At 54.5% G+C, this 12,506-nt stretch overlaps 1 protein-coding gene across 3 annotated transcripts in view; it reads right to left on the bottom strand.

Moving 5' to 3' along the window:
• Window positions 1–12,506, bottom strand: part of celsr2 (cadherin, EGF LAG seven-pass G-type receptor 2) — a 57,884-nt gene that overhangs the window by 3,923 nt on the left and 41,455 nt on the right. For 2 of the 3 annotated variants that reach the window (XM_069190445.1, XM_069190446.1), the window contains exons 10-34: window positions 11,723–11,908; window positions 11,476–11,589; window positions 11,009–11,183; window positions 10,420–10,561; window positions 9,930–10,050; window positions 9,667–9,850; window positions 9,377–9,478; window positions 9,073–9,167; window positions 8,766–8,975; window positions 8,313–8,496; window positions 8,006–8,149; window positions 7,441–7,606; window positions 6,767–6,934; window positions 6,487–6,613; window positions 6,151–6,351; window positions 5,890–6,064; window positions 5,484–5,596; window positions 5,168–5,250; window positions 4,476–4,602; window positions 4,062–4,178; window positions 2,826–2,956; window positions 2,064–2,155; window positions 1,435–1,596; window positions 830–1,060; window positions 140–362 (exon numbers count right to left, since the gene is read on the bottom strand). In XM_069190445.1, the coding sequence (XP_069046546.1) occupies window positions 140–362; window positions 830–1,060; window positions 1,435–1,596; window positions 2,064–2,155; window positions 2,826–2,956; window positions 4,062–4,178; window positions 4,476–4,602; window positions 5,168–5,250; window positions 5,484–5,596; window positions 5,890–6,064; window positions 6,151–6,351; window positions 6,487–6,613; window positions 6,767–6,934; window positions 7,441–7,606; window positions 8,006–8,149; window positions 8,313–8,496; window positions 8,766–8,975; window positions 9,073–9,167; window positions 9,377–9,478; window positions 9,667–9,850; window positions 9,930–10,050; window positions 10,420–10,561; window positions 11,009–11,183; window positions 11,476–11,589; window positions 11,723–11,908 (3,773 nt within the window). The remainder of the gene's footprint in view (window positions 1–139; window positions 363–829; window positions 1,061–1,434; window positions 1,597–2,063; window positions 2,156–2,825; window positions 2,957–4,061; window positions 4,179–4,475; window positions 4,603–5,167; window positions 5,251–5,483; window positions 5,597–5,889; window positions 6,065–6,150; window positions 6,352–6,486; window positions 6,614–6,766; window positions 6,935–7,440; window positions 7,607–8,005; window positions 8,150–8,312; window positions 8,497–8,765; window positions 8,976–9,072; window positions 9,168–9,376; window positions 9,479–9,666; window positions 9,851–9,929; window positions 10,051–10,419; window positions 10,562–11,008; window positions 11,184–11,475; window positions 11,590–11,722; window positions 11,909–12,506) is intronic. The other variant, XM_069190447.1, reaches the window with a different exon arrangement.

Below are 12,506 nucleotides of genomic sequence, written 5' to 3'. Positions count from 1 at the left end.
ATAGAAAAAAAAACTGCAAAAGGACAGATATTGCCTTTATGTTTTTAAAACAAAGCGTTTCTTCTCCCGGGGCCCCAAGGCAGCAGGGCTGCAAGTCGGGCAAGGCTGGGCAGTTTGAGCCAGGTGGGCCGTTACTCACTCGGAGCCAGACGAGTCCTCGTCCACCGTGCCGGCCTTGATACTCATGGCGATGGGCGCGACGCCGTTGAGCTGCTCCTGCAGGCTGGGCTTGGGCCGCGATGCCCAGCCGCCCTCGCTGGAGGAGGAGCCCGGGCCGGACCGGGGGCCGGACAGCTCGTTGTGGATGCGGTTGATGTTGTTCTTCTCTGCGATGGGAGGCAGCGGCTTCTTCTTCAGGATGCCTGCAGGGGGAAAGAGTGATTGGCCCTCAGGTACCAGCCAGAGACGAGGGCAGACGTGCGTGCAAGCCACTGGGAAACAGAAATGACCTGGGGGTATGCTTGAAGGTGTAACCATCCATGCTCATGTGGAGATGAGATCTGAAACAACTCCCATTAACAAGAGGGGCATTTTATCTTAAAATGAGCTCCCACAATAATTCAGCAGCTCATACAGCACAAAGACCTGGCTCAGGGACACACATGAGCCTTTTGCATGAGTGTGTGTTTCTCACCCAACAAGAGGCACAGGGCCTTACTGCCTCACCTTGCTTAATGCCTGGTGAATGGCCAGTTATGAGTAATCTTTACCTTGCAGTCTCGCAGCCTGTACTGATACTGGATCAGCCATGATTCCTCTGGGCTGTACCACACTACACTGTAAACCATGAGCCGTAGACCTGACGACGTCTCTGATTGTCTGCTCTCACCTTTCTGTGGCTGGGGTACGGGGTGAGGCGGGCAGGTCAGGCTCTTGTCCTTGTACATGATGCCATCGCCGTTCTCCCTGGGCCGCTCCTCCAGCAGGTTGCTCTTGTCCCGGGATCGCTCCGAGCCGGCCAGCGTCTCCACCTTCAGCTTCTCCGGTGCGCCCTGGCCCTCGCTCTCGCTCGCCGTCGTCACAAACTCGCCTGGCCAGTACGGCTTCATCAGGTTGTCCACTGTAGGGGGGGGTAGGATGGGGGCAGAGATCAGGAGGACCCTGTGTAGCTTGTGCCCCTAGATTACGATCCCCACAAACACCACTGTGTTTAATCTGGGCTAGAGAGCTTCTCTGCCAGGCATCCTCCTCCTGATGCTTCTGACACTCCTCCGGCAACTGTTTATCATCATCTGAAGACGAAAGTCATGCTCAAACCCTTAGTGAACAGGAAGGAGTTAAAACGGAGCTGTACTGAGAACCCTTACCCATTCCCTTTGATCCAGCTCCACTGCAGGGGGGGTGGAATGGACTGACTGGTGTCACAGGGTGGCCTATTCTGACATTTGTACTTTTATTGTCTCCCCTTGGGCACAGTGGGGGGCGCTGACATACCTTTCAATGTGCTGTGGGAGCTGTTGTGTGTGGCAAGACTCTCCCAGCAGTGGTCGGGGGGGTACGACTCCTCATCTTCGCTGTCAGAGGAGTGCGTGGAGGCATACGAGCCACTCTGATCATCCTCCAGCGACAGGTCACTGTCAGAGTCTGAGTCGCGGTCTGTGGACAGGGTACAGGCACACAGATTGAGACCCATCGTATGTAACCGACAGCACAGCATTGACATCCCTGGACCTGTAGAGTCTCTAAGTAGAGCATTCCAGTAAGCAATTCCTCCCAGTAAAACTCCACTGCAGACATTACTCTTAGTATAGCCAGCTCAAGCTTCACAGGTTCAATGGGAATCCAAAATACAGCAATACTGGTCAAAGTTGTGTTAAAGCACTGCAGCAGACTGCAAGGTTAACTAACCCCATTATTGTTTGGAACAATCACTAGTTATCTGAAGCACATGGTCAGCTTTACAAATTAAGAAATTAGTCAATTTATTGTGGTCGCCTCGCGACTCTACTGGCCCAGGGCTGGATATCCCACTCACAGACTGTACACGTGAATAAAGAGCAGGGTTAAATGTAGCAGGAGACTCCTGAGTGTTTGATGTGGCAGTGTGTCAATGCGTGTCGTACCGTCTGCATGCTCCTTGCCGTCTTGGAAGAGTGCAGAGTTGTGGTCGTTGAGTGTAATATGAGCCTGGCTGTTGTTCAATCCAGAATCCTCCCTGCAACACACAGAGATGTACACTCATCCTTTCAGCTCTTACCTCCACCATCCTTTAAACATGGAGACCCACACTCACCCCTGCAGCCCTGACCTCCACCATCCTTCAGATACTGAGACACACACTCACCCCTGCAGCCCTGACCTTCATCCTTCAGATACTGAGACGCACACTCACCCCTGCAGCCCTGACCTCCACCATCCTTCAGATACTGAGACACACACTCACCCCTGCAGCCCTGACCTTCATCCTTCAGATACTGAGACACACACTCACACCTGCAGCCCTGACCTTCATCCTTCAGATACTGAGACCCACACTCACCCCTGCAGCCCTGACCTCCACCATCCTTCAGATACTGAGACACACACTCACCCCTGCAGCCCTGACCTTCATCCTTCAGATACTGAGACACACACTCACCCCTGCAGCCCTGACCTTCATCCTTCAGATACTGAGACACACACTCACCCCTGCAGCCCTGACCTCCACCATCCCTCACACACAGAGCGTCTGCTTGCTAGCTCTGTGATCAACACTCCAGCATAAAGACAGCTCAGACAGCTGATTTAATTTTACTTTACGGACTTTATACATATTATTGGGAGCCTGTCACTGGGGTTTGTGACTGGAGTGTGGGGGCAGCAGTGGTGGGCTGGGTCAGGGTTACCTGAGCACGAAGGGGATGTAACTGTGATGGCTCTTGCCAGACCTCGCAGTGCTGTTCAGTGAGCCGGTGGAATCTCCAAATGGGGGACGATACAGCCGGCTGTCAACGTAGGTGTTGTTACAGTTGTAAGACTGGGAGAGAAGAGAAACAGGGCACAGTGTGAACAGACATGGCTTCAGTCTTGGCAAGGGTGCAAGCTGGTGCTGTTGAGAAGGCATTGCTGAGAGAACAACAAATTCAGATGTATTTAATCATTCCTTATATTTACTGACAGGATCAGATGCTGAGTGATGTGGTTCCATCTAGGAAACTTACATTTTAATTTTGATGCAAATCGGAAACTGCACTCTGTTGACAGCAGCTGCAGACACTACAAGAGGACCTCATTCAAGATCATGATTCTTTTGGGTCACACAAGCATTAAATTGACTCACCAGGGCAGCACCACAGCTCAGAAAGGCCACTGCAGACATAGGTCCACTGTGATTGGGTGAGAGCAAGACCACTGTGGCTGCAGGCCTGCTGAGATTGGGCGAGGGCAAGGCCACTGTGGCTGCAGGCTTGCTGAGATTGGGCGAGGGCAAGGCCACTGTGGCTGAAGGCCTGCTGTGATTGGGCGAGGGCAAGGCCACTGTGGCTGCAGGCCTGCTGTGATTGGGCGAGGGCAAGGCCACTGTGGCTGCAGGCTTGCTGTGATTGGGCGAGAGCAAGACCACTGTGGCTGCAGGCTTGCTGTGATTGGGCGAGGGCAAGGCCACTGTGGCTGCAGGCTTGCTGTGATTGGGCGAGGGCAAGGCCACTGTGGCTGCAGGCCTGCTGTGATTGGGCGAGAGCAAGACCACTGTGGCTGCAGGCCTGCTGTGATTGGGCGAGGGCAAGGCCACTGTGGCTGCAGGCCTGCTGAGATTGGGCGAGGGCAAGGCCACTGTGGCTGCAGGCCTGCTGAGATTGGGCGAGGGCAAGGCCACTGTGGCTGCAGGCCTGCTGAGATTGGGCGAGAGCAAGACCACTGTGGCTGCAGGCTTGCTGAGATTGGGCAAGAAGAAGACCACTGTGGCTGAAGGCCTGCTGTGATTGGGCGAGGGCAAGGCCACTGTGGCTGCAGGCCTGCTGAGATTGGGCGAGGGCAAGGCCACTGTGGCTGCAGGCCTGCTGAGATTGGGCGAGAGCAAGGCTGTCACGGTCACAACCCTGTTGAGATGAGGCAAGAGCAGCACAGCCACACAGGGCACTTACTGATGCCATGGACTTCGTGGCGATGATGTCGTCAGCGTGCTTGCGGCTACAGGAGTACCGGATGGCTTTCCGCACCTCCTTGTTGAAGACGATGCGGAAGAGGAAGATGAATGGACCCTGCAGGGATAATTTGAAATGTAAGAGGTGAGATCAGTCATCTGTCATTTGTTATGGCACGTGTCATGTTTTTAAAAGTGACATCTAACCTTTCATGTCATCATGTTCTGTTTCTGTTTAAAACAGCATCTGCACCCAGAAATATTCATTTGAGTCTTATTACATCCCCATGCTGTTGGTCATTAGGACATAAAAACAGTCATAAACCTAATGAGCTGGTCAATGTTTTATGAATGCGGTACTTGGGGCCTAAACCTCACTGGACTGGCTTGTCCACAGGGCTGCTGGGAGCGTTACCTGCACACAGTTGAAACCGGCAAACAGGTAGTGGAAGATGACTGTGTCACTGTTGACGGAAAAGAGTGCTAGGAGCCAGGTGACGCTGACCAGGAGAAGGACCCCACAGGCCACTCGCAGGCCAGAGCTACAGAGAGGGAGACAGTTTCTTATTTCCTCAGTCCAGTACAGATAGATAATAATCATCATCAGTAGCGAAACAAGGGCACAGGACCACAGTCAGAAACTTAAAGGGGACTCACTTAGAACAGAAAATGTGAATTTCTTTATTCACTTAGCTTTACTCACTTGTACGTACCAAACGAGCGGGATAACCTTATGTATATTATGTACTGTATCTACCATACATATAGAATGATTATCCAATCTTAAAACCATCAATCTTGGTATTAAACCTGGTGTGGTTCTATACCTTAAGGCAGGAAAGTGAACTAATGTGGGTTTGTGCTATGAAGCACGGAAATGATGCTGTGCAGTTCTCTACTATTACACAGGAAGGTTATAGTGGTTGTGTACTATAATGCAGGGAGGTATGGAAATGCGGTTCTAAATCATAACACAGGAGGTGATAAGTACAGTTATGTGATATAATGCAGGGAGGTATGGAACTGGGGTTCTGAATTATAATGCAGGAGACGAGTTCGTTCTGTATTATAACACGGGGAGGTAAGGAAGTGTGGTTCTGTACTCACACTGGCCCTCCTTTCTTCTCGAAGCCGTGGTGACGTGGGGAGCAGGAAGCCCGAGCAGCCAAGATGCACATGAAGACGTTCATCTAAGGTAAAGAAAATACAGCAGTGCATTATTAGACCTGCTATGGTAAAAACAATTAAAATTCTAATAATCATGAAAAAATACAAGAGAAAAAAGGAGAAACTATAAGCAGAGGAATAATAAGAAAACAGCAAGAAGGCAATGGTGATTATATCCAGCCAGTGTTCTCCACTTGTGCCAAAAGGTGCTATAAAAGATCATGTTGTTGCTGGGTACAGAGGTGGCCACACTCACAGACACAGCCAAGGCGATGGGGCCGGCGAAGCTCCAGATCAGGTTGTCATACATGGACAGCCAGCAGAAATCAGGGTTGCCATAACCCTCAGGGTCCAGACCCACAGCCAGCCCTGCCAGGGACACAGACAGATCAGCCCTGGTCAGCCCCATCAATGCCCCTCTACCACCCACCCCAACCCCACAGGCCACTTCAGTCCACCCATCATATGCTCACATTTACACCACGCCTCCTACGCACAAAAGAGGGACTGAAGCTGAACATTTCAAACAAGAACAGAGGAGGCCTGCACTGGGAGCAGCCATCCTGCCAATGGCCATAAATATAAATCCTGAAGACGTGGAGAGCCACTGGGCCCTGAGGCTGCGCCGCACACAGCAGGGCTGGGACGCAGAAGGGACTGACCTGTGATGAAGGCGGGCACGCCCCAGCCGATCATGTAGTAGAAGCGCATGGGGCCGTAGTTGATGTCGCGCACCTCAGTCATCATGCGGTACATGTGCAGCCCCTCCAGGAAGAGCCAGGCGAAGGAGCACATGTAGAAGAAGTGCAGCAGGATGGCGATCACGGTGCACAGGAACTGCGGCGAGAGCGAGGGTCAGGGCAGGGAGAAAGGGCCGGCCAGGGCAGGACACGCAGCCGAAACGGAGCGCGCGAGCCGCCTACCGGGTTGTCGGCCTGGTTTATGCCGAGGATGAAGATGAGCTCGGAGAGGAAGAGCGCGCTGGCTGCGTTGTTGATGATGCTGGTGTGGTTGGAGTGCAGCGAGCGCAGCAGCAGCAGGACCAGCACGGTGAGGAAGAGCCCGCCCAGCGTCACCCCCACAGTGCTCATCGTCACCACTTTCAGAGGCAGGATCTCCCCATTCTGCCACAGGGAGAGAAGGGATTATGGGATTGCCACCAGAGCACAGATCCTGGGTTCAAGTCCCGGCGGGGGACTTCGGATAATCAGCCTACAGTTTCTGTCTTTATATATGACCATAGCTTCGTGGGCACCTACCTCCCTGCGGGAGATGTCCATGAGCACGGCGAAGCTGGTCATGTGACTGCACTGGCAGCTGATGTGCGTGTGGTTTCGGAACACGACCTCGCAGCCCTTGGCTGACCAGCCGCCCGTCCCACCAACCCTGGGCGGGACAGAGAGGAGGGAGGCGTGAGCACGTCGTCAGGGAAGAGTCGGTCACCTTACAACCCCCCGGCAGGCACGGACGAGAGAGGCTCAGAGCCGCACAGCGCTGCCCCCCGGACGGTACCGGCGCACGCCTGCGGGCTGCACTCACGGGATGGAGTGGTTCCAGAAGACGCAGATGGGCTTGGAGCGCTCCTCGGTGTGGACCAGGCGGAACTGCACCGTGATGGGCTTGTCCAGCGGCCGCTGCAGCAGCTCCTCGTTGTCGTGGACAGTGATGCTGACCACAGGCGTGTTGATGACCGGCCTCTTGGGCACCCTGGAGAAACACAACCGGACAGTCAGCTCCTGGGCTACAGCTGCTGCTGTCCACTCCCTGTTCAAGACCTCTACTGGCACAACAACTACCACAACGCTGATGGGAATTTCAGAAAAGAACCCGGTACTCTTATTCTTATTACTTGAGAGGCTCACTCTCTGTCCCTCAGGCTGTGATAACATACGCAATCTGTCTCTGCTTCTCCCTGATGGCAGTGGGAGTACAGCCAGTCCCCTCTGGGCAGTCAGTTCTATGTCCAGTTTCTATGCCCAGGCTGTGGTCACCGAGCCTGTTCTCTCTGTGCTGTCCTCTGGGCTCAGCAGGGCCCTGTGTGTGTGCTAGAGTGTGATGTAGCCAGCGTTGAGCTGTGTTTGGTCTGACTGTGCTGTAGCTATGCTGTCCTTGGACTGGCTGGTGTCAGGGAGTTTCAGGGGGTTCTTGGTGGCAGCACCTCCGATTGCTTCTTCTCCCTGAGTGAGAGTGGCCTCTGCTCTGCGTGTCTGTACCTCAGGCTCCTCTTATCTGGGTCGTAGTGCTCAGGCAGCAGGGGTGCCAGACTGTGGTAAATGATGACGCTGGCGATGGCTTCCTGTTCGGTCAAGTCTGGGTGCCGTCTCTTCCTGTGGGAGGTCTGGTTTCTATCTTCAGTGTAGGAGTCTTGGACCCTTGATCCTGAACAGCAAGAAACAAAGAGAGCTGTGGGTTACAATACAGGGAAGAATCAGTTTGAGATGCTGGGATCGGGGTGGGTGATGTTGCCCAGGCCTGGTGTAACTGGAGTTGTCGCTGGTGGGATCGGGGTGGGTGAAGGTGCCCAGGCCTGGTGTAACTGGAGTTGTCGCTGGTGGGATCGGGGTGGGTGATGGTGCCCAGGCCTGGTGTAACTGGAGGTGTGGCTGGTGGGATCGGGGTGTGAAGGTGCCCAGGGCTGCTGTAACTGGAGGTGTGGCTGGTGGGATCGGGGTGGGTGATGGTGCCCAGGCCTGGTGTAACTGGAGGTGTGGCTGGTGGGATCGGGGTGTGAAGGTGCCCAGGGCTGCTGTAACTGGGCAGCAGTGTCTCCACTCTTGCCTTTGTTCTCGGTGGGCATGAACACGGAGTCGGGCAGGGTGACGGACGTCTCCAGGTCAGAAGGGCGATCTCCTCGCAGTGCCTCGTACCGCGGCAGCTTGGCGCCAGCGAAGTTCATCTTGTCCAGGCGGTCCACCGAGATCACTGGGAAGAGAGATCACTCGGGTCAAGACTGGACTCGGCACCGGATCTCTGCAGCTCCTGAATGATCTCAGTCCCCACACAAGCCCCAGTCCTGACCCCCAGACCGTGCTGGGACCCCCTCCCCAGCTCCAAGCCCAGTGCCAGGCAGGGGAGTGATCCTCACCGATGTTCGGCGTGACGATGGTGAAGGGGCTCAGGTAGGTCTTCCTCATGTTCTGCGCCAGCGTGTTGGCATATTCCTCATAGTGCCTCAGCAGCAGCGCTGTGCCACCCTCTGTCTTCTGGATCAGCTCCCAGTGTGGCTTGGTGCTTGGTGCCAGGATGGCACTGCCCACCTTGAACAAGTTCTGGAAGAGGACATACATAGTCCATAATCCTTCATTTGAAAATTTTAAAAAGATTTTTTCAGTTGTGCACTGCCTATCTACAGGACTGATATTCTGTGTGGCTCGCTCTGTGTGCCTGTGACCATCAGTCAGTGAGTGGCTACCTCAGCCTGTCTTTATCCGGCTGTTCACCTCGTTTCTGCATTCAGCCTATAGATGCCCTTGTCTCTGTAAATGGTCATGGTTTTCGGTCAGCCTGTGTCTACTTGTATGTGATCCTGCCTGCTGACCTCGGTGAAGTGCACGTCCTGCGTAGCGGCCAGGCTGAAGCCCTGCTGGCTGCTCTCGTACTCCAGGATCTTCTGGGTCAGCCGGTAGGCCACCTTGACGTCGCTGCCAAAGTAGGCCTGTGTGTGCTGGCTGGCATTCTGCAGCGTGCCTGCCACCTGCCGTGACCTCCCGGAGTCCAGCAGGGATGCATTGCGCGCCAGCTCCTCGGACTGTGGAAGGAGGGAGAGAGACATGGGAACCCACAGGATGGCACCGTGCTAACCAGAGACAGCTGGAAGGAGGCGCAGAGGGAGAAGGATTACTCACGAAGGTCTTGAGCTGCGAGAAGGTGACGGAGGTGCAGTTGAAGAGGTTGGGAGGGAGCCAGCCCTTGTGCTCATCGCAGTGCCGGAACGCTGTGCCTGTGGACAGACAGACAGACTCGCGGGTCATGGGCTGGATCTGCTCTGGCCCAGACTACCGCCACATCAGACTACAACTAGCAGGAAATCTGTCTGGCAACTTCCGATCACCAACCAGCTCAAGAGCTTCCGAAACCCATGGCAACTGCCTAAACAATCCCCATTCCTGATCCCCTGGGAGACACAAAATGGAAAAGCTGAAGCATTACCGATGGATCCTTTTGGGCAGGGAACTGCAGCAGGGAGACCGAACTTGGTCCTGGGCCACCAGATATCAGCCTCCATGGCCCGGGGGCAACTGTCGTAGATCACTGCATGGAGAGGAAGAGGAGGGAAAGAGAGAAGAAGATAAAGACATCAGGAGAGAGGGGGAGACAGAGGTCCCGGCCTCTGGGTGTATAACACACATATAATCAGAACAGCTGAGTTATTGCTTTCTTGGCGCAGACTGCAGTTTCTACCGAACTGGCGGCGGACAGAGACGCGCGTGGCAGCCCACCTTCGCAGCCGCTGGCGGAGACCTCGGCGAAGGGGTTGTCGCATCGGTCGCAGTGCTGCCCGATCACGCCCGCCTTGCACTGGCACTGGCCCGACTCCGGGTCACAGGCCCGCGAGAAGGAGCCGGTGGGGTAGCAGTCGCAGGGGAAGCAGGTGTCGCTGCCGGGGGGTCGATAGTGATTGTCCTGGGGAGAGAGGGGGGGGGAGTCACCTGGCCGGTCCACTGTGGTAGAAACAGGGTAAATGTGCTGGGAGGTGGCTTACCTTGCAGCGGCACTGCCCGCTGGTCTTGTTGCAGTCGGGGTCGAAGCCCTTGGCCGTCTCACAGTCGCAGGGGCCACACATTGGGTGCCCCCACCAGCCTTTGGGACAGGGCTGGTCAATCCTGGGGGAGAGGACACCAGTCAGCTGGACACTGGGACCCACACACCTTCCAGGCTGCTCCACTACGGAGGCCACTGGCACAGAAACTGCACCGCCCCTGGCTGCATCGTATTATTGCAATCTACTGCTGTGATCATTATAATCTCACTGTTCCTTCTGGTAACTCCGGTATTCTCAGATCAATGATAACTGTTGGTAGCATCAGTTTGAGCTCCAATCACTTCATATATTGCAATTAAATTATTTTGATACCATAAAAAAGGCAAAACACTAAAGACATGCTTGAGCGCATCAGTCTGTGTGATTCTACGCCTTGTCTGTCAGCATCAGCTCTTGGGTTAGGAGGCGGGGCCAGGGGGGTGTGTCTCACCTGCTCTCACAGTATTGGCCGAAGTGGCTGCTCGAACACTCGCAGGTGTAGCCATGGGAGGAGCTTGGCTTTCTCGTGCAAGCTGATTGGTGCTCACAGGGGTTCAGAGAGCACACATCAGTACAGCCCTCGCCGTAGTACCCTGAGAGAGAAGAGCGCAGGACAAGGCTTAGCCAGAGAACGCACAGGAACACCACACAGCGCCCCAGCCGGAGCTTGACACAAGACAACAGTTCAAAAAGACAACTGAATGAAAAAACCTCGGAACAATTTTACATTTGTTTGAATAGTGGACGTCCACTTTTACAGTTCCAAACAAATTCCCACACATTTTTCAAAGCTATTTTTATGTTTTCTTTCCTCACTGTCAATGTTGGTAAGGTCATCTTAGAAAATGGCTTACGGTTAGGTTGGGTCTAAGAGAATGGGTGAGATCTAAGAGAATGTGTTAGGGTTGGGTTGGGTTGGGTCTCAGAGAATGGGTGAGAGTTGTTTAGGGTTGGGTTGGATCTAGAGAACGGGATAGAGTTGTTTAGGGTAGGGTCTAGAGAATGGGACAGAACACCAGGCTGGCCTGTCTGGCCCATACCGGGGTCGCAGCTACAGGAGAAGCTGTCCCAGTCGTCGCTGCAGTAGCTGTTGGCGGGGCAGGGGCTGGAGTCACAGGGGTCTGGCACGCTGCAGCCCCGCTCCACGTTAACGCGCTCCGCCTGGATGAGGTTCAGGGCCACTGCACTCGCCGACGTCTCCCCAATCCGCACGCCCTGCCGAACCACACGCACAGAAGAAGTGAACAGGGACAGACAGCGCAAGTCATAGGCTTGCAGAAGGGTACTTAAATACCCCTCAGCGCTCAGGTGTACCTTTACACTGTGACCAGTGCTCACGTGTCTGTCCAGTGTGTCTGTCAGTGTTCAGTGTGTTTATCTGTGTTTGACTGTGTCCAGTGTGTCTGTCAGTATCCACTGTGTTGATCAGGGTTTGACTGTGTCCAGCGTGTCCATCAGTGTCCAGTGTGTTTACCTGTGTTGGACTGTATCCAGTACTATGTCTCACCTGCATGCAGCCTCTGAATCCCCGCAGCACTGCCCCCTCTCCGCCTGAGACACCTCCCATGCTCATGGTCTTCAGCTTCAGTCCCTGCAGCTCCTGGTCCAGTTTCACACTGGCCTGCCAGTGCCGACACAGGGTCACGGGGAGACACAGAAGATGTATTCAGGTCCAGAGATGAAGGAGCCACGGTGCACATTCGCCCAGACCTGTGGAAGGTTGCTGCTGCCCACTGAACGCCCCTGGCACTCACCGTGTGCAGGCCGTAGTCGAAGGACAGGATGGCGTGGTGCTGCAGCTCCTCGCCCACGTGCACGCCTCTCAGCTCCAGCTGCAGGTGGTGCCAGTCGCCGTCGTTGACCTTCACCTCGTCCATCTGGAGAGTAGTGACCACATCGCCCCCCTGCTGCACGGACAGGAGCACACTGCCCTCGCTCAGCTGCAGACACAGGTGGACAGACAGACGGACAGAGGTGAACAAGAGTTAATCAAACTCAGGGCTTCCTTTCATCACAGTGATAGCTAATGGGCTTGATTAATTCATTAATCTACCTGCCTGAAGACATCATGCCAACCCTAGTGGCAGTTTCTATAGCTGGGTTTGCTGGACACGGCTGGGTTTAAGAACCAGACCCTAGGGGAGTGCAGAGTGCAGCCATCCCAGTGCAGCCCCACTGAGACCTGCAGCTAGACACCAGCATCAGGGCTGAGCACTTCACTGATCATTCTGTCACAGAGGAAACTCCCCAACTGAACCGTACATTTCAAAGGACCATGACATGGAATTAAAACTCTTTAATAGGGACAGCTCTTTTCCCTTAAGCTTTACTGCTCTTAACTCTGCAAGCCGGAACCTTGTGCAAGTCCTGAATTCAGGGAGTTCTCCTGTTGCCCAGCAGGTGGCGCCCTTGCCCTTTTAAGCCGGCTGTTCTCTCTAATGAACCAAGCTGTCACAATGTGAGCGCTGACAAGCGCAACCCGACAATTTCCCCATCAGTCATCTTTAAATAACTCTAATAGCTGCCGAGCAGCTGGTG

The sequence above is a fragment of the Lepisosteus oculatus genome, chromosome 5 (assembly GCF_040954835.1).
Source record: "Lepisosteus oculatus isolate fLepOcu1 chromosome 5, fLepOcu1.hap2, whole genome shotgun sequence".
Taxonomy (NCBI): domain Eukaryota; kingdom Metazoa; phylum Chordata; class Actinopteri; order Semionotiformes; family Lepisosteidae; genus Lepisosteus; species Lepisosteus oculatus.
This window is presented reverse-complemented; position numbering and strand designations above follow the sequence as displayed.